Raw genomic sequence first — 27,724 nt, 5'->3', positions numbered from 1 at the left:
TAAATATTATATATTAAGGCCAATGAAAAATAAGTACCGACTGATAACAGTAATAAATGTGATATTACAGTAATAAATGTGATATTACAGTAATAAATGTGATATTACAGTAATAAATGTGATATTACAGTAATAAATGTGATATTACAGTAATAACCTTGATATTACAGTAATAAATGTGATATTACAGTAATAAACTTGATATTACAGTAATAAACTTGATATTACAGTAATAAATGTAATATTACAGTAATAAATATGATATTACAGTAATAAATGTGATATTACAGTAATAAATGTGATATTACAATAATAAATGTGATATTACAGTAATAAATGTGATATTCAGTGTGAGATATGAATTATATTGATCAAGGATTATCTTTACTCTAGTTATCCCTGAGTCACTTATGTGATACCTGCATTTATAACATAACCTGTATGTGCCTGCCTCAACATTACCTATACATAATGTATCAATACTTTCATGATTAAAATATTTATATATTATATATATTATATATCATATAATGTGCTTCCTTATAAAATATGTGTATAATAAATACAACCATTAAACAATATTTCCTGTAGTGCCTTTTTAAAGGTGTCAAGATGCAAATATGACTGCAGCTCAACAAACCTAAAGAACATTTTACAACAGCGTTGCCATGGATATCTGTAAACATGCTCACAGCGACTTTCATCATACAAATATTTCAATGCATAATCAAATTACAAATTACTTTTCAAAAATAATCATATACTAGTTAGTATAAGTCAATTTAGTAATGCCTTTTTTATAAATATTTTAAGACGTGGTTGATTGGTAGCATTATAATATAACTTTCTTTTAATTGCTAAAAAGTCTTTCTCCATTGATGTCATGTACACATTTTTTCAAAGTTACTCTCAATACACAAGAACATATACATTTAAAGGGAATATTCTACTCTATAATAATCATCCCTGATGTATTCTGCACATTATTTTTTATTATATATATTTAACTAGAAATTTTGATGCAAAATAGCCTCAAAGATTAAGAACAAAATTAAACAGATTATAAAAATGTCAGTGTACATTCAGTGAATCTTTTAAAACAGAACTTGTATGAAAGGCATATACATTTCAAATACACTTTTGCATGTTACATAATTGAAAAAAAAAACATATAGGTAATTGTGATTTATTTATTTTAAAAAAAAGTCTTTTAATTTCTGTTTTACTATAAATAATAATCAATATAACTAACAGAGCAATGACAAATCCCAACTATTAACACATGTAAACATTATGCCGTTTTCTTTAAAAAAATCAATTAAACAGTGTAATAGTCCCTAACACGTGTTGACACTTAAAAAAAAAATCAATACAACTAGAAAGACACTGACTAGAGAGAAGAAGACAATACACTGGGGTGTAATGAGCACAGATATGTTTCAGAAACAGATATGAGAAAACATGAAATCTTATCATATAAACTTTACACAGTTTGTGTTTTAACATAAATTATTGTGACAAAATAACATGTGGAAAACACACTGTGTAATGTCAATTTTATGCCAGCACAAGTGTTTCAAGATAAATACACATATAACTCAAGTAAAAAGTAGTTTGTTGTAATTGTAATTGTCAAGTGCAAACATTTTTTCTTACAATTTATTAGAAGAAGATTTTAAATCATTATTGAAATGCATTTCTTTAACAACAAAACTGTTCTGACATAAAGAAAGTAATATTTTAGCAGTAACGTGAATTATATTATCTGTGAAAACCAGGTGGCCTCTGTTAAGTTTTTCATGTCAATATTAGAATATTTGTTATCTTTTAGCAATACTAATATGTTCTCTTTAACAACAATATTTTTTTTACAATGGAAGTCCATTTATAAGCACTGTTTTATTTATATGGCATGAGCAATGGTTGAGTGTTAATTGCATGAACCATGGCAGACTGTTGTATGTAAAAACCATGACAGATTGTTGTATATACAAACCATGGTACACACTAGACAGTGAGACTGTTGCATGTACAACCATGGCAGACTATTGTACATGTACACATAAACCATGGCAGACTGTCATTTGCATGAACCATGGCAGACTATTGTATTCATAAACCATGGCAGACTATTGTATGCATGAACCATGGCAGACTATTGTATTCATGAACCATGGCAGACTATTGTATTCATGAACCATTGCAGACTGTTACATGCAAATCCATGGCAGACTGTTAAATAAATGATCCATGACAGGCGGTTTTATACATGAACCATGGCATACTCTAGTATGCATAAACCTGAATTCTTACAAAATTTAAAAACAGTTTACCATTTAAGCCCCTTCATTTATTTAATAACATGTTCCTTATATACATACACAACAAAATATGGTTTATTTAAAAAATGTTAGATATATATATATACACTATGTGCCAAAAGGGAATAAATGTACAAAATAAATACATGTCAAATTAGCCTCTTGTATTTATTTGTCTTGTAAAAAGTACAAAAAAAATATTTTACAAGATTTTTTTTTCATGGTGAAATAATGGTGCATGTGTAAATATAATAAATGAGAAATTTTGTTTAAAAAGAAACAACAACAACATTTACAAATATGAGCCGCGTCACGACAAAACCAACATAATGGGTTTGCGACCAGCATGGATCCAGACCAGCCTGCGCATCCGCGCAGTCTGATCAGGATCCATGCTGTTCTCTATCAGTTTCTCTACTTGTAATAGAGTTGGTAAGCGAACAGCATGGATCCTGATCAGACTGCGCGGATGCGCAGGCTGGTCTGGATCCATGCTGGTCGCAAACCCACTATGTTGGTTTTGTCGTGACGCGGCTCATGTGTTTTGCAAACCCAGATGAAAATAAAATAATATAATAACAAATTTTAACAAACTTTACCTGTCATAAAAAGAACAGGTAAGATAGCACACTTGGTTATTACAGGTACATGAAAAAATGAGGTCATTAACATCCCGTGTTTCAGTACCAATTTACACATGTACATACAAAATAAGTACACATCTTTTAACATTTTTAACTAGTGAAAATCCTAAAAATAAACCCTGTTTAAATAAAAAATCATCATTAACAGAAAAAACAACGTAACACTATAATTCTCACCTGAATGAATTTATCTTTTGTTCTAAAACATATCTAACTTTTGTCATACAAAAAAAATGCAAATTAATAATTTCATGTAAAACTAGCACAAAAGTCTGAAGTTCGTAAAAACAAATCATCTCCATTGTTTTCAATTTTATGTTCTTAAAGTCTAAATTAAAGCTGCATGCCTCTAGATTAGCCAAGATATTTCAAGAAAATCAAACTTGAGACAAATGTACTGAGATTGTAAGAAAGGTAAAAAGATCCAATATATAAGTAATAATTTACATGTTATTTGCAATTTAAAACCAATTATGCAGCATTTTTCACCATATTTCTACAGCGTTGCTAACAAAGTAAAGGCTATTTTTGCATATTTTACCCTATCTTTGGTAATTTACATTGGTTATCAGTGCTGTTTGCAATGTGTAAATTATTTTTTTTTGTTTACTTAACAATATTTTACTTTTTTATACATTTTCAAATGTTTTCATGAAAATAAGCATGAATCTGGAGGCATGCTGCTTTAAAACTGTTTATTTTGTACACCATCAAGAACATTATTATGATAATCTAAATAATAAGAATGTTTAAAAAAGCTTATATAGCTGATGTGACTCACCAGATCCATAGTTTAAATAATGAAAAAAAAACAGCTCTTATGTGTCTATGAAAATACAATATAAACTTAACATAAAAATAGAGAGAGAAAAAGAAAAGTTTTAACTGATTGTACAAAATTTTGATTGAAAAAAAAGGACAAAAATCAACATAAATATTGATTTGTAAAACAAATTGACAACATAGGCAGTAAACAACAAAACAAAATGAAAATTACATTAACTACAACATAATAATAACTTTTAAAATTATCTTGTTACAAAACATAATGTTTCTAAACATGCAGGTACTTTTTGTGGTTTTTCAAGTACATAAAGTAACAACATTTCTCATTGGTCAATTAAATCTTACATAAAGAATCAGCTAATCAGATTTTCGCTTCAGATAATTCAAAATTATCATTCAGCCAATTAGGTTTTAGATTTCAAATGAAAATCAGCCAATCACAGGCGATATAACATAATACAGTAAAGGATGTTCCTTGTTATTTAACATTTTTTACTGAAGCAAGAAATTGTCTCCATATTAATAGGTAATCTTAAACAAAGCAAATACTCAATTTTCGTAGTAATGCCCTTAATAAATGTCTCATTTACAGAAAACATTCCAAATGACAATTATGTTTTTTTTTCATTTCTGATTTTAAACCAATATATTTCCTTATGAAAGTTCATCTGACCACAGTTTTAAGAAGCCAGAAGGCAAAATGTATTTTCTTTTATCTTTATATAAGAGTTGTCCTCTTTCTTCAGAAACCAAGATAAAAAACTAAGAAAAGAAAAAAAAAAACCTAAATCAAGTAAATAAATCTGATAAAAAAAACCAAAACAACACTTCAATGCTTGTACATGATAATCTGTATAAAATATGTTTGGTTCTTAACTTGGTGAAAACATCGTTCTGAGGTACGTTCCTATAGTGCTGAGGTAAAGTTGTATCATTGGTGCTATATTTAGAACATAAATAAAATGATTATTCCATACATCGCATCCATAGTAACAATCCTTGAAACCTAATCAAGTAATCAATTAATAAAGAAAAAATAACGCTTATTAGACATGTGGGTTTTTTTTTCATGCCAACCAAACTGATACCCTTTTTATACAAATTCTCTGAACGAAGGTTTCATCATTTGAGGTAAAGTTATATGAGATTACAAGAATAATGTACACATTTTGTCAGAACTATTTCATTATTTGCAAGATACCAGTATATAGCACTGGAGATAATTTACAATGGTATTTTATACCACTGGTTTATGTTCAAGGGACTCCAATGACGTTTTTTTGACTTCAAAGGAAAGGAAATATTTGACCGAGATTTGTGTACTTTTTAATGCAAATCTTAACCAATAACTTAAATTTCACCCTACCCTGTATTTTCCAGAATAATCATTTTTATTGTGTAAAATGACCCAAAACTTTTCATTCTATCAGGCTGACAATTGCACCTATTAGTTTCTAATTTAATGCCAACTATTTTTCTTTAATATTATCCTTTGCAGATTTGTCCATTTTAACTGTCACTTGATTTATGTAATATTCAGGCAGGATAATAATATTATCTTGAAAATTTTTCCTAAAACTATAAAAGGTTTCGACCAGACTGTAAGTCAGACAAGTCCATTTAAGATATTTAGGGGAGTTTATTCATTTCATTTTGAAAAGATCCAAAACTTCATGTTTATCAATCTGTGTATGATTTGTGTAGTTCATTTAAGTGAAGAATAACTAATTATGTTTATCTAAAGTTACAATTGTGATTTTTTTAGGAGTTGTCTCCCTTCAAATATAAATATTAGCAATGGTGACATAAAAAAGTATGTTTATGATTTATGAGGGAAACACAGTTATATTGAGGTAAAAATTTGTGGTTAAAAATATTTTGAATCATTTACAAATAATATAACAGTTAAATATCTATTATTTATACATGTATTAGTTTTTTTTCTCAAAGTTAAACATACATGTATTTTATGGGATTATTATTTTTATTTTTGATGAGTTATTAAGCCTCTCTTTTACTCATCTTCAACCCCTTACCATGCTAAATATCTTAAATGGACTTGTCCATCTTTCAATCTGGATAAAACCATTCATCATTTTTAGGGTAATATTTTAAAACAAGTACTGACTGAGCAGTAAACAGTGCAGACCATAATCACACAGATATGCCCGTTGATCTTGGCCTGCACTGGTTCAAATGCCTTAATATATCTATTTCTTTCACAAACTTGTTATTTTCTTAAAATTAATTTCTTTTGAAAACAAATCTTAAAGACCATAAAAGTATCTGAATCATTTATACAGGCATGATATTATTTATAAAAACATCATGAACATGAAATCTTCACTAAGGAATATTATGCATGATTTAATAACAACAACATAAACATCAACAAAATAAGGAAGGACATTATTAAAATGGTTCTTCCCTCCCAAAAAATCATCTTGTCTATTTCTCAATCTGGACAAAACCCTTAATAATTTTTTTGGGGAAAGATAAAAGAACCCCTGACTGAATGGGGAACAGTGCAGACCATGATCAGATGGCACAAATGTTCTGGCTAATCTTGGTCTGCACTGGTCGCATGGGTAGAATCTGTTGCTGCCAGCAGGCTTTGGGTTAAGATGATATTAAACGAAGAACCGTCAAGTGAAAACATTATATACTCTGAATATATATTGAAATCTATTTTAATATCCTAATCTAAAACAAGAACAAAATATTGTGTAAAGGTTTCCAATTTAAGATATTGACAAAACCTACATTATTATAATGAGACAAAATATATGCTATTTTTAGAATTAAGCTAGTAGGCTATTTATAGAATGACGTCATGATGCTATTTTTAGAATGATACTAAGCAGCAAATGAAACAACATTTTTATGATGAAAGCTCCCTGGCAGTATAACTTATGATAGAGGAAACACATTTAATGATTTAGATTTCCACCCCTACAACCTTTATAATAGAATATTCTTCCATACAGTACTGGATTAATCTATTTCAGATTGCAGGGTTGTCAGGTATGAATTTTAGTGAAAAATGTTTCTATGACACAACAAATAAGTTTACCCTTCACAAAAGCTGAGCATTAATTCTGAAGACAAAAAAAATGACGAACAAAAACTCTATCCTGCCCTTAAATTTGAGATGAGATCCTAGAACAGACCACTTTTACTCCTAGTCTTTTACACTTTGCGAACATGACAACATTTTTCTTAAAGAAATGACTAAAAAAAGTATAACAAGATCATTAACAGCAACCAATAAAATAAACAAATTCTTATGCTACAATGCATTCTAGATGCCTTATTTAGCAATGTCTAAATAGTCCATAAAAATAGCAAAACCTATTCTTATAATATTACAAAGTCATTTGAACTAACATTTACATATCTTTTTTATAAACATTATAATGAAAAGAACAAAATTAAGTTAGAAAAAAAAGCCTATATCTCATTTAACTCCCTTTAGAAAGGAGAAATGGTAATAAAAGGGAGACAACTATGTCATGGAATGTGAAACTGCTACCATATTGTTACTAGAGAGGTATGAAGAATGAATATTTTGATCTAATAATCGATTTTCTACTGGTGATTCTCTCTGACACTGGGGCGATCTATTAGCTGAATAATCATCAGTCTCTCTGCCATTTTCTATCACATTATCTGCCTCTTGTTTCTCAAATCCATTATCTTTTGGTTCCATTTTCATATTCAGAGCTTCTGATTGGGTAGTTTGAGGACTAATTTGCATATCTAGGCCAGCTTGATTAGTAGCAGACTCTTCATTTTGTCTAGAATAATGTTCTTGATGGTGCACAAAATGTTCATCAGAAGAACCATTGCCGTATCTTCCGTTTGTAGATTCAGACACAGATGGTTCCTGAGACTGTAGCCGAGATTGTTCGCTTGCGCGACTGTACACCAGGCTGTTAAACTGCCCCCTAGGACTACTCTGACTAGATTTCGGACTGAGATCTAGGCCTTGACTGCTGTAATCGTGAGGTGAGCTGTTTGAATCATCCTGATACATCAGGGAGTCTGGTCTCATAAACATCATATCATCTCTGTAATACAGATATAGTCTCATTTATTAACCAATCAGATTCCTTATGCTAATCAAACAGTAATACAAATATAGTCTCGTTTATTAAACAGATTACAAATGCTTATAGAAAGATTTGAAAGAATATAGTTTTGCAACAAATTTGTAAAGAAATATGAAGAATTTCTATTCAAGCTTTACAGATAAAATATATTAAGACTAAAAGTGCAAATTGAAACTGGGACATAATGGTAAAGGTGTCTGTCTTTCAACCCGGGGATCTAGGATCCGGGACCTACTGGGTACAGAACTGTGTTTCCTCTTATCACCCCAGTATTGATAAGTTCAAGGAAGCGACTCTAAAGCAATTCAAAATGCACTTCATCACAAACAAGCTTAAATAATCATGTTAAAGCTAAAAGTACAATTTTTTTATCTGTCACTTTGCGACTTAAAAGATTTCAATTTGAAAATGCAACGGGCAGGAACTCCAAAAAAAGTGTCTGATCACTCTGTGTATTATTATTCATCTGGGCATGACTATACCACTGGCATTGGCATGTCAATAATATTTCCATCAGTAACCAACCAGTTTACTTTACTATTGTATTAGTAATAAATTAAATCAGTCAGGTTAAAGGTTTCAAACAAGCTGTCAGTAAAGCAAACATATGTCATCGCCAACAATAAGTAAGGCAAAAACAATATACTGAACTTTTGACATAAAAAATAAATATGACTAAACAGCTTGATACAATGGTGGTGTGAGAATAGTTCAAAATATGTTTATTGTAAATTGTACTTTTGACATAAAAGTTAACATACAAATATTGAAAAAATATATTTTCTTATTAAAAAATTTCAAGACATGAATTATTAATAAATTTGAAACTATTTCATATGACAGATTCTTATTTCATGAGACTATTTCATATAACTCAACATCAAGGGGACTCTGATTCAAGATTTTTTATTCTTCATATAACTCAGCAGTGCAGTAAATCTGATTTAATGAGACTATTTCATGTATATTAGTATTTAGGGAACTCTGATATAAAATACTATTTCATTTAACAGACCTTTAAGGGGACTGATTTAAGAAACTTATCTTTGAGGGAACTCTGATTTATAGGACATAATTTCATATAACTCATCTTTGAGGGAACTCTGATCCAAAGGATATCATGTCATACAACTCACCTTTGAGGGAGCTCTGATTTAAAGGACATCATTTCATATAACTCACCTTTGAGGTAGCCCCAAATTAAAGAACTTTATTTCATATAACTCACCTTTGAGGGAACTCTGAATTAAAGGACATTATCTCATATAACTCACCATTGAGGGGACTCTGAATTAAAGGAAATAATTTCATATAACTCATCTTTGAGGGAACTCTGATTCAAAGGATATCATGTCATACAACTCACCTTTGAGATAGCCCCAAATTAAAGAACTTTATTTCATATAACTCACCTTTGAGGTAGCCCAAAATTAAAGAACTTTATTTCATATAACTCACATTTGAGGGAACTCTGAATTAAAGGACATAATTTCATATAACTCATCTTTGAGGGAACTCTGAATTAAAGAACATAATTTCTTATAACTCACATTTGAGGAAACTCTGAATTAAAGGACATAATATTATATAACTCACCTTTGAGGGGACTCTGAATTCAAGGACATTATTTCATATAACTCATCTTTGAGGGAACTCTGATTTAAAGGACATTATTTCATATAACTCACCTTTGAGGGAACTCTGAATTAAAGGACATTATTTCATATAACTCACCTTTGAGGGAACTCTGAATTAAAGGACTTTATGTCATATAACTCACCTTTGAGGTAGCCTTAAATTAAAGGACATTATTTCATATAACTCACCTTTGAGGGGACTCAGATTTAATGAAACTATCATTACTATTGTTGTGACTCTTCATTGACAGATCTTCCACACCTTCTGTCATGCTTCCATTACTCATCTGATGATTCAACATCATGGAAGTCTGCTCCATAGCAACCTGTAAATGTCAAGGTCATAATTGCAAGGTCAGATCATTAAAGGTCAAATAATAAGAGTCAAACAAACGAATGAATTTTTGTCATAATGTTTCAAGGCACATATAATACACATACAGTATAATAGTAATTTGAAATATATAACTTTAAAGATTAAGATAAAGAGTAAAACTTACCCTTATACTAGCATTGATAGGATCACCATAGATACCACCCTCAGAGCCAAATGACGGACTGCTTGGTATGGCCCTGTGAATATATCAATGAAATGTTTAAGTACATAGATTTAATGCCTTATTCTATTTAGAAACAACTTAATTAGCAATCCAAAAACTGTATCATTATTCAGTCAGATAAAAAAGTCAGATTAAGAGAATTTATTCCATGTCTCATGCAATACAATACCAATTTAACAATATTTTTCAACATCCATTAAAGAGGCATTCATTAAATATCATATCCTGGGACAAAACAGTAAATTTAAGAAATTTTTTTCAGTCATGAATTTGATTATATCTTGAAAATCAGTAAGTTACATCAGAAATTTTTTTTCTTCTTTTTTCTTTTTTTTTATATCAATTTTCACATTGTATATAATTATGCTTTTAGCAAGGGCTATAGGCCTTAAAGTGTAATAAAGTATTGTTCATTCATTTCAACAAACTTTATGCTGATTAAAAAGTGTGCTTTTAAATTATAAAATGCTAAAACATGCATATTCATAAGTTATTGTAAATAATCATTCATCTGCTGCACTCCTTTATTTACATAAACGTCAATAATTTTCTATTAATGAAACAGTTTTTGTTTTCCTTTTGAGCATATTGAGAAACTATATGATTTTTTTTTCTTTCTATTGAATGACAGAAAAGTAAATTAACATATTTTTTTATCAGAAATATAAATATGAATCCCATATTTTTAAAATCAAAGGTGAAAAGTAGTAATTATTTATAATGTAGCAACTGTCACCCATTTCCCTCTACATATACAAGGTTACCAGGTTACAATAAATAAACATATGTTACAATACAAAATCAATAGTAATGTAAATCTTTATACTTAAAAAATATATCATTTCTCCATTTCTATATAGAATTTAGGCAACATTAATAATATTGACTAATAACGAGCGAGGTCACCTAGTGAGACCATACTATAAAATTCATGTGTTGGGTTTATCATTCTATAAAATTTTGAGGTGTGGGGTTTTGTCTAGGACAGCGTGCTCAACTATTCTCAGTCCTTGAGCCTGAATAATACTAAATTTTCTAATTCTAAAAGGGCCATAACTCTGTAAAAATCAATGTCAGAGTTATAGGCCTTTGACAGTGACCTCCTATTACGCTCTCAAATAAGTGTGTGAAGTTTCAACTCATTCCCTTTAGTAGTATCGGAGATACCAACTTGCACAAAAAAACCAAAGTGTGATGCTGACACTAAGGCCTTGATAAGTAAATAGTTCTCCCTATTATCCGAAAAGCAGAGCTAATGAAGAATATAAATTAACCTTTAACCTCTGAATCTATATACTAGTAACTTATGGATTTTTCCTGCCTTGAAGTTTGAATTTGTAACTGATTTTTTAAATTAACCTTTTGCCTGATGAAATGGGAAGAGAATATCCCCCAGTAGAACCAGACCAGCCTGCACAACGGGTGCAATATTTGAATTCATGTACCACCTGATATCAGTCTGCAATGGTCAAATGGACAGAATCTGTTGCCACAAGCAAACTTAAGTTTTAATACTGACCCTGTAAGTTTTTGGGGTCGTCTCTTGTAAAACTCCACCTCATCTACGGTCCACACAGCACCTTTGACATTCTCTACTCGCATGAAACATTTATGCAAGCTCAGGTTGTGTCGTACAGCATTCTAAAATAAACTAGAACTATCACTAAATGTGATTAATACCCCCACAAGACTGCTTCAGAAATGAGGATGTTACTAGTAACAGAATACCTTGTAAAAGAATTAAAATATAGAGTTATGGTTGTGGGCAATAAAAGATAGTTGTGGTTCTTGTATGTTGCATTTCCTTCCAATGTAGTTGGCCATTGATGAAGTTTTATTGAATTACTCTGTAATAAGTCCAGAAAGACAAGCAAAAGAAACAAAGGGCAATAAATAACTCTATAAATACTGAAGATGGAGTTAAAGTTCTTGTGCACTGCACTTCCTCTTATTGTGCTTGACCATTGTATGAAGTTGTTTTGAATTCCAACCAGTATGTTTTAAGTTTTGCTCCGGACAATGAAAAGTATCAAAGGGCAGTAACTCTGTATTTTGTCAAAATCGAGTTATGGTTCTTGTGCACTGCACTTCCTCTCAATGTGCTTGACAATTGTATGAAGTTATATTGAATTCCAACTTTTAGTTTTCAAGTTACGCTCCGGACAAAAAAAGCAATGGAAAAGTAACAAAGGGCAATAACTCTGTAATTAGTCAAGATGGAGTTATAATTCTTGTGCACTGCACTTCCCCTTATTGTGCTTGACCATTGTATGAAGTTGTTTTTGAATTCCAACCAGTAGTTTTCAAGTCATGCTCTGGACAAGGAAAAGTAACAAAGGGCAGTAACTCTGTAATAAGTCAAGATGGAGTTATGGTTCTTGTGCACTGCACTTCCTCTCCAATGTGCTTGACAATTGTATTAAGTTATAATGAATTCCAACAATTAGTCTTCAAGCTATGGTCCGGACAAAAGAAAGGAATGGAAAAGTAACAAAGGGCAATAACTCTGTAATTACTTTAAATAGAGTTATAGTTCTTGTGCACTGCACTTCCCCTTATTGTGTTTGACAATTGTATGAAGTTGTTTTGAATTCCATCCAGTAGTTTTCAAGTTATGCCCCGACAAGGAAAATAAACAAAGGGCAATAACTCTGTAATTAGTCAAGATAGAGTTATGGTTCTTGTGCACTGCACTTCCTCTCAATGTGCTTGACCATTGTATGTAGTTATATTGAATTCCAACCATTAGTCTTCAAGTTATGCTCCGGACAAAAGAAAGGAATGGAAAAGTAACAAAGGGCAATAACTCTGTAATTACTTTAGATAGAGTTATGGTTCTTGTGCACTGCACTTCCCCTTAATTGTGTTTGACAATTGTATGAAGTTGTTTTGAATTCCAACCAGTAGTTTTCAAGTTATGCCCCGGACAAGGAAAAGTAACAAAGGGCAATAACTCTGTAATTAGTCCAGATAGAGTTATGGTTCTTGTGCACTGCACTTCCTCTCAATGTGCTAGACCATTGTGTGTAGTTATATTGAATTCCAATAATTAGTTTTCAACTTATGCTCCGGACAAGGAAAATGCAACGGACGTCTGGACCGACCGACCGACCGACCGACCAACCGACCGACCGACCACCGGGTGACTCCTATATACCCCCCCAAACTTCGTTTTTGGGGGTATAAATATACAAAAAATCAGATGAGATCTGCTCGAGTTGAAATATGATAAAAATTATAGGACTCTTTGTTAATGAAGTTTTTTTGACAAGTTATATGGTCAAATTTAAACAATTATTGGATAAAAAGGATTTTTTGACAAGTTATATGATAAAGACTCTAAAGACTTGTCAGCTTATATGGCGCTATATAACCAATTGTTTGCATATATAACCAAGGGTGAGTGTTATTTTCTACACAAAGGTTTATATAAGGCCATGTTATATGTCAAGAAGCAGTATGACACATCTATAATACAGCAAACTTCTTTTGAGGAAAAAAACTGAAATTGCTGCATAAATTAAAAACAGCTGCCATGTATTTAGTTTATATAAACGTCATGATTATCCAATGAATTCCGCAACATTACAAACATGCTAGGTGGTGTAATATAATTTATAAACCTAATACTTGGAATAAAAGGGTCCAGGAGCTATTTATGAAACCTATTCTATCCAACACTGATTCAGAGGTTTCTGGTTCACATTTACTTACAGTCTTAAAAATTGTAACACAAACCTTCCAAGTGGCTTCATTCCGTCTAAAGTAAGCAAATGTATTCTGAAACCATTGGTATACCTCGTTCAGCGTCAACTGTTTATTCTCGGATTCAATAATAGCCTAAAATAATACAAATCATTTTTTGTTTTAAATTTCATTTTGAAGCCCTTGAGGTGCAACCATTAATTGTCCTCATCAAAGGTAAACTAAGGGGAGCGTTCGCCTAGTGGTTAGGGTGTCTGCCTCTCAACCCAGGGATCATGGGTTCGAGCCCTAATCGGGTCATGACCATGTTTCTTCATATGACACTGGTACTGGTTGGTTCCAAGAAGCGGATTCGAAAGTGATTAATATAAGTTGCAAGAACTTGTTTTGCAATCAAGCTTAAATAAATATGTTTAAACCAAGTGTAAAATATAAATTTCATCTTGATTTTGATTTCTTAAATTTAAAATTTGTCATTGAATCGGATTTCAGATCAGGTTTTAGTCAAAGGTTTGACCTAAGTATCAATTCTCCATTTAGCTCAATAGGGAGAGCATCATGACATTCATGATCTAGGGGACACAGGTTTGATCCATGAGCCAGGTGAAATTTTTCCGTAACAATTATTCTTGAGCATCGTGTCTAATGGTCATTTTTCTCTGAATGCTGATTCAGAAATCAGACAAGATCTGTATTTAGTCACTTGAGAATATTGGTAATTAATATCAATTACACAAAAAAGTGTCAAAATTGGCTTAAAAACCAGACCAACAAACAGACACTACTTTTTATTACAACAAATCTGAATAGACTTACTCTGAAATCAAGAGTATTTGCGTTTTTCCCAGCTTATCTGGGGATACAAACAAAAACTTTTAAAGTTACAGTGCTTCGAAAATAAGCCCAACAGGTTGACTAATCTATTGTGACCAGAAGTGCACTGTGAAGCTATAACAGTAAGTTTGTTTGTCAGTTTGTTTGTATCAGGGCATTAGCTTGGAAAAACCCACATTTGCTGAGTTCTCGATAACATCTATTGTCAATGTGTTACATAAGATGCAAAAATTACATCATACCACATTTAGTTCACTAACCTGTCTAATCAATGATGCATACGTGAAAGGAGGTCTAACATCTGTGCTTTTATAAAAGTCTCGATTTCTTTGGATTTCTGAAAAGAAAACAAAACAGATCATATTATATGGAAACTGGCAATTGAAAACTCATTAAAGCTGTAAATGTATATTGAACGCGTTAATTAAAAACTGGAGATTCATTTTTCAAGTATTGATAGGATTATAATGTCAATGTCATATATGTCATGTAAGATCTGATGTGTGTAGCAGATATTTAGATTCTATTAAACCTTATGTATTTATTACGTAAAGAACATATCCTCTATATTCAGGATTAGCTTCAACAATATTTCAATCAAACATATAAACAATCAAATACAAGACCAGGATTGAGTAGAAGCTAAAAAATTTCTATAAGCTCTTTTTCCTTAGGAAATGTATTCTATTTCAAGGTAAAACTTAAAATCTACCAGAGAATACTTTCTTCTGCATTAAAATCTATAATGTATCTATTTCATTAACAGATTTGGTCATAAATTACACATATACAGTAAAAGGTCATACAACAACTTTTCAGCCGCTTTTCTGATGACGAATGAAATCATGTGCCCCTCAATCCATCATTTTACAGTCATGAGTGGGAACACAGTGCATGCTATCATTAATTTGAATATTGTGCTTTATATTTGTATGAAAATAAGTAGATTTGTACTAATTTAAAAATATTTATCATTTGCATTAAAATATGAAAACATACTGCTGTATAGATTGTTTTGCAAGAAAAAGAAAAGTAGCAATAAAAAAAAGTTTTTTTTCTTTTTCATGTGTTTACATAATTATGCATTGTGTAATATGCACAGTTATGTATTGTGTTGGCAACCTGCCAGTCCCTACCTGCTGATATTGGTAGATTGCACTTGTCTGAAACCCTGCGTCTCATTGGTCCAAGGCCCCCTGTGGGGGTGGTGGGCTGAGATTGAGATAAAAGGCTGCCTGGGCCGGCTGAGGTCATTGAAGATAGAGAAGACTGTGGAGGTATCACTAGGGGTGCAAGCCCAGAACCTGCTGTACTCAAGTGAGGCATTGTTGAGGACTTCTTTGGTGGAAGTACAGGTAGAGAGTTATTTCCTGCAGATAATGGCTTCACGGGACTTACAATACTGGATGGCACTTTAGGAGAACTGACCTGAAAAATGTAGCAAAAAAAAATGAAAACTGCTTCTATGCATATGTAATGGTATAGATCTGTTCACGGTATAAATATGTATCATGATCAAGATCTGTTCACAATCAAGATCTGTTCATGATCAAGATCTGTTCACAATCAAGATCTGTTCATGGTAAAGATCTGTTCATGATCAAGATCTGTTCACAATTAAGGTCTGTTCATGGTATAGATCTGTTCATTGTAAAGATCTGTTCCGATATAACTCTGTTCACCAATAAGGGCATTAATGATGGGTTAGTCTGTAGATAGAGCCACAGAACGGTTTTTTAAGTGTTCAAATCTGGGTCAGGCTGCGCATTTTACTCACCCTGTGATACATATACCTCATATCTCTTTTTAACTTTGATATTATCACATTAATAAAAAACTTCAACCACTGCATTCTTATTCGTTAACCACTGTATTTTACAGCAAAATACATCAACAATAGTAATTCTTTTCCAGTGTAATAGTCATTTAATTCATGTGATCATTCTTCTTATCACTCTTCTTATAAGAATCAATTAAAACAGAGAAGCTTTTTATTTTCAAGAAAGTTAACCAAGCTTTATTTAATGCAATTTTTTTTTAAAACTTTGACCAACTTACAGATTTTTCTGAGGCTTTCTGGTCTAAATGTTCCTGATTTTTTCTCTGAGGCTGCGTGTGAAGATGCTGCATCATAGCATGTAATAGTTCCTTTTCTCGTGTCAACTGAAAATATAAAATCATAGCATGTAAAAGTTACTCCTTCCCGTGTCAGCTATAACATGTTGGTTACCTCCCTTTAACTATTTATTTCTAACATAACATCAAAGTTTGTTTTGTCTTAAACTGTAGCCTTCTGGTGATTAATATGATCTACAAATACCAATACCACCAATACAGACCAAGACCGTGGTCTACATTGTAAGTTTTACACAATTTAAATCTGTTAAAGGAACTCCACTGAGGTTCATAGGCAAAACAACCTAAAATTTGATTTTTTTACATAGATCATGTGGGGCACTCAACACAGAGATATGCAAAATAAATACCCGGTAAGTAACATACTCAGAAATAATGAAAATCGTATTTTTGTGCTATTTGTAGATCATTTGTGCAATGCTTTTCAATATCCGGTTATTTCTCCTAATTGAAATATTTTTTCTTGACAACGCAGTGAACGAATGATGGCCCGACTGTTCCAAAACTGAAAGTTGGACAAGTCCATAAATGAAATTCAGCAGATTTACGGTTAATTTAAAATGAGGCATGATATAAAACTGTTCTCTGTTTATTTCTATAATCATGACGAGGCGTCACATTTTCATTTATATTCTTATCGGCATATATGCTAAATAAAGCTACACATACATTTTTTTCTCATAAACTGCCTCGTTAAAAGAGAAAGACACCTTTAATAAACGTTTATGATGTATGGAAAATGAATGTCATCTGACGTTATTAAAAAAATTGTTTAAATCAAAGTGTTATATGATAATAAACATATTTCCGGACAACAATTGGTTATAAATACGTCACCGACAAGACTTTCAGTGTCTGTTATATAATGCTATAAGAACAATAAACAAATCATCGTTACGCCTGTATAAATCATATATTTTTGAGACGTAATTAACATAAACACTGTGATTATATTGTGATATCTAATAAAATGCCATGTTTAAATATAGCAAAAAAAAATATTACAATTAATTAACATTTAGTTCCTTTTGAATTTAAAATTAATATGTTTTTTGTTTGTTTTTTCTTCTCTTTATGTCCCTCTAGTATGTGACCATCCTATATTTAAGATATCATTCTGCTTAATCTATCAGTCATCGTTAATTTATAGCCCAAAAGACAAATTTTCTTTAATTTAATTCTCTGGTTTATTCTAACCTATGAAAATTCATTTTCCTAAAAATATGTGTGACACTTGTTAATTTATAACAGATTACAAACTATTTGAATTATCTTAAAAATGAAACATTAAAACTAATAAATATTCAATGTTGAATATGTATAAATGGCTATGGCTAAGTTACATACATTATAGTGACGGTGATGGAAAGTTTAGCTACTGTACAAGTTAGTTTGCCCGACTAATTCAGGTTACTGGGGCAATAGAATACAGTTAAATGGTATCTGTTGATTGTTTATACATCGTGCATGGAACAATGACTTTGATTGTTTATCTATTTGCAACTCGTCTCCGCGTCTTCCTCCAGCACGTCAAACTGACATACGCGAACAAATAAAACAATTCAGGTGACAAATTAATTGCGGTAAGAATGAATTAAGTAACCATCTTATGTTTAACACTCCAGACGTATGAACTTTGTTTAGGGAAGTGCCGTCACTCTAAACAATTAAGCATATATTTTCCCGTTAATTTATTATCATATCCATAACACTTTAAAGACATGACATTCCAAAAATAAAATCATTTTGTATTAATTAAATGTGTTAAATGAACATCTTTAAAGTCAGCAAAATTAATAGACAAAAATATCAAGGCATAACTTGATGAGGTTTCATTATGATGCACTTACATAAAGAGCACCTTTAGATAAAAACCACCTCTCTTTAATATACTTATAATTATACTTAATACAAGATCTAAACAATAAAAGTCACCTTTCTTTACAGACCACCTGTGTAATGGTAACCTAAAGGTGTTACAAAAAATATTCAAATATGCAGAAATTTAACTTAACAAACATATCTTTCATTTCCAAATCTTGAAAAAAAAATATGAAAAAAAATATGTCTTCAATAAAATGGTACAGGCTACACAACATACTATAAAAGCAAGGAGTTGCTCTTTACATTTGCTATTTCACTTATTTTGTTATTAAACAACAAAAACAGTAACATATTATAAAACAATAATTTTATTCATGCTTTATTTACTGTCAACACACAACAACAATCCATCAACATTAACAACAATAACAACCTGTTTACACTTATTCTGATATTTTTTTCAGTCAAAATTTTGTCAGAACATTTCATTTTGTTGTTGTTAACATGCATGTTAAAATGAGAATCATCATTATAAAACATGACCTGTCAGGGACAGCATTTAACTACATTAGTGCACAAACCTTGCAAATATTACTATTAAAAATGTTTTTACAGCTGAATGGTCTACAATTTTTGTACCCAACCTATATTAAGAGAAACCAAGCAGGGGAGAGCAGTGGTACATAAGTTCAACAGCAGTTACTGTCCTTTAAAATAATTTTTTTATTGATGAATCAAAGCTAAATAATTTTAATTTCAGGTTTATTTCCTTAACAACTGTTAATAAAGAGAAACTATTCTTGTTTCTAAATTAATAAAAAAAGTTTAAAGATGATTCATAAAGATTGAATACACCATCCCATTATTCGTCCACAAATATTCAATGAATTTTGACAACTAATCCTAATCATTATAGGGACTTTGTTTCTTTTGTTTTATTTCAAAGAATAGAAACTATTTTAGCTAAATTACAAAACCACAAACAATCATAGACTTTACAGGGAGCATCTGATCAGATAGATATTCAGTCAAGGAAGTCTTTTTTTCTTCTTTTAAAAATGAAATGATACGTCCGATTAAAATGATGATAAAGGGAGGTAATTCAGTCAGAAAAAAAAAGTTCATGATAATAATTGTAATCTTTTTAGCACTACACTCATGTTAATTATAAATGGACCTATGTTATACAAGTATAGTCAGGGCGGAAATGTATCTCTATGCAGTCTTACCGAACAGTATACTGTTGGCTTCTCAATGCTATTACTTACTTAAATACTGAAATTCCTTAACTATTGAAATTCCGTAACCATTTCCACGCTAAATATCTTAAATGGACCTTTCCATCTGTTTAATACTGACAAAACTATCTGTCAATATTAGCGACGATTTTTTAAATAAACACAAACTGAACAGCGATAAATGTAAATCAGGATCAGGTGGAATAGATGTGCTGACTGTCCTTAGTCTGCACTGGTGGCATGGGAAGAATTTGTCCCTGCTAACAGGTAATGTTGAATTCCCAATTAAATGTAGCTCTAGTTCATTGTTCATATTTAGTGGGCTAAGGGCAAGGAAAGTTTATTGAACTGATAAAATGCAAAAGTTATGACATGAATTTAAATTTTATACACTTTTTGTGACTAACACAGCTTTTATTATTATGATATGGGAAATGGATGTAATGCAAACATATAAAACATGTTGTAAGAAACTTTATTTTTTACAAGAACAAAACTAGATAGCCAACAAAATTTAGCGACAAAAAAATCCTTTGAAGATTGCCAACAAAGACGATTTTAACTTATGACAAGCATGCTTTCGACCAAATGCATACATAGCCTGTTTACAAGTTAACTGTACAAGAACATAAATTATTTATTTACAATACTTCAATAAAAATTGAACAACAAAAATAAAATCTGCAGAAAAACATATTGCCGGACATGCAATCTTGCGTTAAAGTGATCACAGAAAACATGCTCGTACACGACACAATGCTTCGACATGCCGTCTCGAGTCATGAGGAACTTGCCGAATATCGTCAATCCGTCACGAACATCGTAAAAAATTCATAAAACCGCTGTCATCGCTTACATATTTACCATATTTATTCTGCTAATACATTACCATATATATGAGCAAAACTGTCCTATTGCCTTATGAATAATTATTATAGTTAAACCAGTTATAAGACAACTCGATCCCTGACGAAAAAAAAAAATCTACGAGATTGGTTGAATGATTATTTATAGAAGTCTGGATTTATAGTTAATTATAATGTTAATATATTGACACTGTCATAAACCATTGTTTTAAATACCTACAGGTGTCAACTTAGGATATTAAAGATAGACATATTTTTACATCAACAGGAAATATTTATAAAACATAAATCTCTGTCATATTAAAATTTAATAAACCTCTAAATTGTATTAATTTTAAGAATTTTGAATTTTAATTTATTATTTTGGCCATGTTAGAACAAAATATTAAGATACATGAAAATTTTAATATTTTTGACATCAACAAAGGCCAAGTTATTTTGGTTTTCTTATATTTCTTATATTTTCTTCTGATCTTTTTTTTTCAACCTTCAAACAGTTAATTTACTATGATATATAATATATTCATGTAAACATCAGAAATATATGAAATGTTCACTATTATATCTAGACTGTCACCTCAATGTTTTATTTCAATATAAATACAGTTAAACTAAAAGTGCTCAAAGTGTTGTTTGACAGTAAATTTGTTTTCAAATGTAATTATATTAAAATACAAGTATATTGATTTTCAACAAAAAATATGTACTTTTTATTTACTTATATAAATTTTCTTTTATTTAATTCTATATGTGGAATTAAACATTTATCATAAAATTGATTAATTGTAAGCCTATCTTTTAAACTGTTTCAGATCAAATGTCTTTACAAATAAATGCTGAATATGGTAAAAATAGACTTTTCAGAACTATTTTCTTAATAGCTAATATGCACATTCAATGTAATTTTAGTAATTAATTAAGTCACCACTTTAGATAATAAATACTATTTGCTGGCAAGACTGGTAACATGCCCAGGGTCCGTACTCTCAGTGCCTGAAAGGGCTGATGGACTCTCATTAAGCATAGTCAACCAACCAGTATCATAATGCTTGTTAAATACATGTATTCTGGGAATAAAGTCATAAAAGTATTATTATATCACCCCTTTACTGACTCTTGGCTTGCTGGGGGTTGGGAAAATAACAAAATTCTATACATGCAACCAGTGCAAACAAAGATTAGCAGGCACATCCGACTTTTCAGTCAGTATAAATATATTTTGAAATTTTCCCTAAAAATGATGAATGGTTTTGTCCAGACCGAAAGATGGACAAGTCCATTTAAGATATTGAGCAGGTTAAGCAGGTTAAGTTGTAAGGAATAAAAGTTATACAATAATTCATGTAATCTTTAACTTAACTTAATAAACATTATTTGAACTTCAAAATTGTTTGAATTTCATTAATTCAAGGTAATATTAATTAATTCTTTGTGTTAACATGGTTCTCCGACTATATCTTGATTTCTTCTAGTTAAAAGGACCTTGTTAGAAATAAGCTTTACCTTGAAACCATAGATCATTTTAAATTTGTTTTTATATTCTGTCTATGTTTTTAGTTATATTACTTTGACAATGCTGCTCTTCCTTTTTATATTTTCAAACATTTCTTCTTAATTAGATAAAAACAACAATAAAAATATGCTATGAGTGTTTAAAGACAATATGATATGTATGCTCCAATTATTTATATGGTATGCCCTAGTTATTATTTTATCTGAAACAATACAGGTTTGTTCTACGTGTCTCAACTTAGCACAGTCTATGTTTTATTATTATCATTTGTTTTTTAATCCACAAAATGCTATTTTATTGTTAAAATTGTAACTTATTTCTTGAAATTTGTTGTTTATTGTCATATAATTGTGATCTATGATGCTGCAGAAGTCAATTTAAATAAATCAACCTAAAGTTCAAATATTGAACCTAAAGTTTACAATGAAACCCAAAGTTCTAAATTCTACACAAACAATAAACCAAAAACCTTTCAAGGAAATACTGAAAGTCACATGGGATTAAGCATTGTGTAGTGTTCTAGAAGGTAAACCTAGTGACTTTTAACATTAGAAAATCCATTAATCACCTGTTAATGTGTGTACATTTACTCTGTGGCTTATATAAATCATTCATTATGTTTTCTTCTTTGACAGAATTAAAATTCTGATAAAATTCATTTTGATTTACAACTCTATATATAGATGCACTGTTTATTTCAACTGTTCTACAAGTTGATAATCATTTGTTTTACTGTGTCATAAAAATCAAGAAAAAAAAACTTTGACACCCCCCCCCCCCCCCCCAAAAAAAAAACCCAGAAAAAATAGAATAAATTGAACACATGATGTCATTTCCTAAGTATGTATAATTATATTGTAAGTGTAATGGTAAAATAAATTTTTAGTTGTCCACTTAGTGAGGGTAATTAAAGAAGTACTTCAAAATTTCAAATTCTGTAAGTTTTTGATCTGGTACATTCCAGTAATTAATATACTCTTTCCCTGTCTAAAAATATCCCTCCTCACTGACTTTTCTCAAAAAAACTAAATTCTTTCATACAATCTGATCATTGTCCACTGTCTACAACTCCTTCGGGAGTTTAACAGAAATATTAGATAGACAGACATTAGTAACTAAAAAACCTGGTACCATTTTCAGTTATTAATTTGTACCTTTTCAACACATGGGAATAAGTTACATTTCTCAAACCACTAGCTAAAACAAAATTTAGTGGTTCGGTACCTACCTGTATTTCTAACTGCGAGACAATCTGCATCTGTACCCTGGCTTGTGCTGTGTTCTTGTCATCAAGCGTGTGCTCGCCACATAAATGCCTGAAAACATAGTAATTTACCATAGACAAGTCATACAAAGTCTGAAACCCAAAATAGCATATGCATCTTGATAAATCCTGGCCCACTTGGGATTCAAACTAGCAACCACCCACTTGCAAGCAAATGAATAATGCTGCCCCACTTGGGATTCAAACTAGCAACCATTCACTTGCAAGCAAATGAATAATCCTGCCCAACTTGGGATTCAAACTCCCAACCACTTGCTTGTAAGCGAATTTGGTGATGTTGTTTTATAAACCAATGAGCCAAATTTTAATTCCGTGATGCAAAATGTCAGTGTTTGTACTTGTGGTTATCAAGGTAGGGTGCACTATTATCTTATATAACTTGAACAAGTCGTACAAACATTCACCTATCAGCCTCCATTCACCCAGTTGTTTTGTAAACTCTTGTTTTCCAATATCAAAATGTTTTCCAATATCTTAGTACATGTAACAGAAATGAAAGCAATAAAAACATATGAGCCGTGTCATGACAAAACCAACATAGTGGGTTTGCGACCAGCATGGATCCAGACCAGCCTGCGCATCCGCGCAGTCTGATCAGGATCCATGCTGTTCGCTTACAAACCCTATTACAAGTAGAGAAACTGATAGCGAACAGCATGGATCCTGATCAGACTGGGATCCGCGCAGTCTGGTCTGGATCCATGCTGGTCGCAAACCCACTATGTTGGTTTTGTCATGACACGGCTCAATTATGTTTATTCAGATTCTCCTGTAAGTATGCACTTAAATCAAGGTCAATGAATCGCACATCGTAACAAAAACAATACTTATTATACTATCAATTGCGATACACTGTAGTATCTTTTATTTTATTTCTGTTTAGTTTGTTTTTATGTTATTTCTTTCTCTTATTTATTTGGATATATTTGATTTGCGCTAAATATTTGTATTAAAAGAGTCATTTTTATCTGAAATACACCTTATTTATTACTTGCTTTTCAGTGGTTTATAGAATATCAGTGAATATATAAAACGGATATTTCACTGTTTGAAACAGAGAAATTATCAATTTGATATTTTTCACTGTTTTAAATTTAAGCCCGTTACGTTGTTTCAGTGAAATACTAGCATGTATAGTACTGGAAACCAACTGAACGATGTGACGTCGTAAATGAGGTCGCGGTGTATTATTATTTGGCGCGCTTTTCATTCAGTATTAGGCTAAAATGTCTTTTTAAACATTTCTTTGCATATAATAAAAAGAAAATTTGTTTAGTGTAAAATCACAATATATTTCACCTTGTGAACACCAAAAGTTCATATATCACGAGTGGCTGTGCCACTCGTGAAATATACCTTTTGATGCTCACACGGTGAAATATATTCCGATCTTACAGTGAACTAAACAAAATATCCTCTATATATCCTACATGGATAGATAAAAAAAATCAATTTTCATAAAAAAACTTCATTTGTATAATATCACTAAAAAATGTAGTACCACAGGAAAAAAACTATGCCTCCACAGAGAAAAGCCTTAATATAATATAGATCAACCTGAATTTTAATATAATATGTCAATTATTCCTTTCCACCAAATATAAATATCATAAAGTACATATATTAAAATACATATATTTCACAGAAAAGATGATGGTAATTTTTCTTCAAATTTGTGTCACATATTGATGATAAATCATGACAGATGTTGACATTATGCTAAATTAGTAAGTACGCTCGATTGCGATACACACCGTACATAAAGTGTATTTTATTTGTATGTTAAATATTACACTAATAAATTAATATTAGCAACCTCCCATCATAAACATCAAGTTTGCATTCAATTTGCATATAGTACCAATTTAATGACACATTAAGGTGTTACAACAATATCGTAAAGTATCAAATCAAACATTAATTGGCGAAAGATTGTATTCATTTGAACATAAATTTGTTAACGGCATATTTCAGGTGTGAAAGTGATATAATTATGTGAAATAAAATACAATGTAGTTTCTTTAATTCAAATGCAATAAGATTCTGCAGTTACGTAAAGATTTTAAAAGGTTACCTAAACGATCACCGTAAAAAAATGAATATTCCTTTTTTTTGTGTACAGCATAAATTTAAATATTATTTATTCAAGACGTCCTTCCTGAATAATATGTTAGAATCTCTTAATTAATATGAATGCCTAAAGAAAATCAAAATCAGTCGCTTTTCACATAGAACTCCAATTCTTTTCACTAAAATTTTGGAAACAATTATGAGGGACTAAATTAAATGGCGTATGACATATTGTTGGTCAAGTAATCAAAGCATTATGTTGTACACCTAGAATTCTTCTTAACAGACACATGCATCATTATTAATTTTATGAATATGAGAAAATGTAAGATACATTGTTTTCATTGCTTGTATTTTTTGTTATTTGTCTAATCTTACTTTGTAATGCTAAATTGAAGCTTACATAGTAATGCTAAGTTGAAACTTACTTAGTAATGCTAAATTGAAGCTTTCTTGGTAATGCTAGATTTTTTTTAGTTTACTTGGTAATGCTAGATCAAAGATTAATTTGTAATGCTAAATTAAAGAATAATTTGTAAGACTCAAATTTGTGGCTTACTTGGTCAAACTATGTAAAAGCTTACTTGGTAATGTTAAATTGCAGTTTGCTAGGTAAAAAAATGCTATGCTAAACTGAATCTTGCCTGGCAATGCTAAATTGTGTGGCTCACTTACTAATACAAAAATTTATAGCTTACTCTGTGTTTTTAAATTTAAGATTAATCAGTAATGCTAAATTGTAGATTTACTGGTAGACTTACTGGTAAAGCTGAATTGAAGTTTGCTATGTATAAACATGTAATGCTAAATTGAAGAAAACATGGTAATGCGAAAATTTCTAGCTTACTTGGCATAGCTAAATTGTATACTAATTGGTAAAGCTACATTTTGTAGCTTACTTGGTAATTCTAAATTGAAGTTTCCCTGAAGCCTAATTTTGTAGCTATTAGCCTATATTGATGTTTACTTGGTAATGTTTTGTTTGTTTGTTTGATTGGGTTTTACGTCACACCGACACAGTATAGTTCATATGGCAACGTTCCAGCTTTACTGGTGGAGGAAGATCTCAGGTGCCCTTCTGTGCATTAATTCAGGCATGAACGGGCAACTGAGTAGAACCACGCATGTTCCATAAGCTAGGTGGATAGCTTCCTCACATGAAAGAATCCAAAGTCCCTGTCAGGATTCGAACCCACAGCGGTGAGGGGCAAATGGTTTGAAGTCAACAGCCTTAACCACTCGGCCATGGACGCCCCTACTTGCTTATGCTAAATTGTAGCATACTTATGGTAAATTATAGCTTACTTGGTAAATGAAGTCATGTCGCTGCACTCTGTATCACAACCAGGCCATTTACACACCCCATGTCTATACAATGGACTTAGTCCTTCCTCAGATTTTATGCTAACACCTGACTGTCCAATCATAGCACCTGTTACACAATACAACAGATTAATTTGACCAATCAAAACATCTGATACATCTGCAAATAATTATGCTGATTAATGGATCAACAAAATACCCTTAGTTGACATTACAACAAAATCATTATATGTAACACTTTGTCTAAATAGTCCATTCATATTTGTTTTATGCTGTTTTTAGCAATATAAAGTTCATTTACTTCTTAAATTGCCATCTGCCTAGAGCTTTTACGTCAAAAACGAGCATGTGTTGGCACAATGACCTTATATGTTAATGCTTTTTGTATTGGCATAGTGACCTCATGACCACAACAATCAAATATACGAATGCTTTAAGTGTTGCCAAAGCGACCTTATATATGAATGTTCCTTGTATTGCTCCAATGGCCTAATGTATTCATAAAATTCAATGAAATCAGCCAACACACATCTCCTTCAAACTATAAACAATCCCTGCATAAATAATATAGCACAATGGGTAAGTTACTATTTTTAATTTACTATCATCAAGGCAGTCTTGACACAACAAAAAGAGTTAAGCTAAATTTTGAATATCTACTTCCAACAATATCATACATGTAGCCTTTACCCTGTGTCCACATATTTCAACCACAAGGGCATTTCAATGTGTCCACATAATCTCATATTGTAATACGCAACCAATTATCAACAGAGTGCCTCTAATCAAAAATTTGAATTTGACATGGTCACATGGTCATCAGCATTAACCATAGCTCATACTAAAAACATCAAAACCAACCTAAGGAGA

At 31.1% G+C, this 27,724-nt stretch overlaps 1 protein-coding gene across 3 annotated transcripts in view; it reads right to left on the bottom strand.

The window, feature by feature from the left end:
* Window positions 1-4,570: 4,570 nt before the first annotated feature.
* The window catches only part of LOC132742376 (forkhead box protein P1-like), a 77,591-nt gene continuing 54,437 nt past the window's right edge, over window positions 4,571-27,724 (bottom strand). For all 3 annotated transcript variants that reach the window (XM_060730760.1, XM_060730759.1, XM_060730758.1), the window contains exons 6-15: window positions 26,837-26,963; window positions 23,405-23,492; window positions 16,658-16,762; window positions 15,736-16,027; window positions 14,860-14,936; window positions 13,799-13,900; window positions 11,580-11,701; window positions 10,001-10,073; window positions 9,690-9,826; window positions 4,571-7,821 (exon numbers count right to left, since the gene is read on the bottom strand). In XM_060730760.1, the coding sequence (XP_060586743.1) occupies window positions 7,257-7,821; window positions 9,690-9,826; window positions 10,001-10,073; window positions 11,580-11,701; window positions 13,799-13,900; window positions 14,860-14,936; window positions 15,736-16,027; window positions 16,658-16,762; window positions 23,405-23,492; window positions 26,837-26,963 (1,688 nt within the window). In that variant the 3' untranslated portion in view covers window positions 4,571-7,256. The remainder of the gene's footprint in view (window positions 7,822-9,689; window positions 9,827-10,000; window positions 10,074-11,579; window positions 11,702-13,798; window positions 13,901-14,859; window positions 14,937-15,735; window positions 16,028-16,657; window positions 16,763-23,404; window positions 23,493-26,836; window positions 26,964-27,724) is intronic.

This window comes from Ruditapes philippinarum, unplaced genomic scaffold (genome assembly GCF_026571515.1).
Source record: "Ruditapes philippinarum isolate M1 unplaced genomic scaffold, ASM2657151v2 ctg1363_1_1_1_1, whole genome shotgun sequence".
Taxonomy (NCBI): Eukaryota; Metazoa; Mollusca; class Bivalvia; order Venerida; family Veneridae; genus Ruditapes; species Ruditapes philippinarum.
This window is presented reverse-complemented; position numbering and strand designations above follow the sequence as displayed.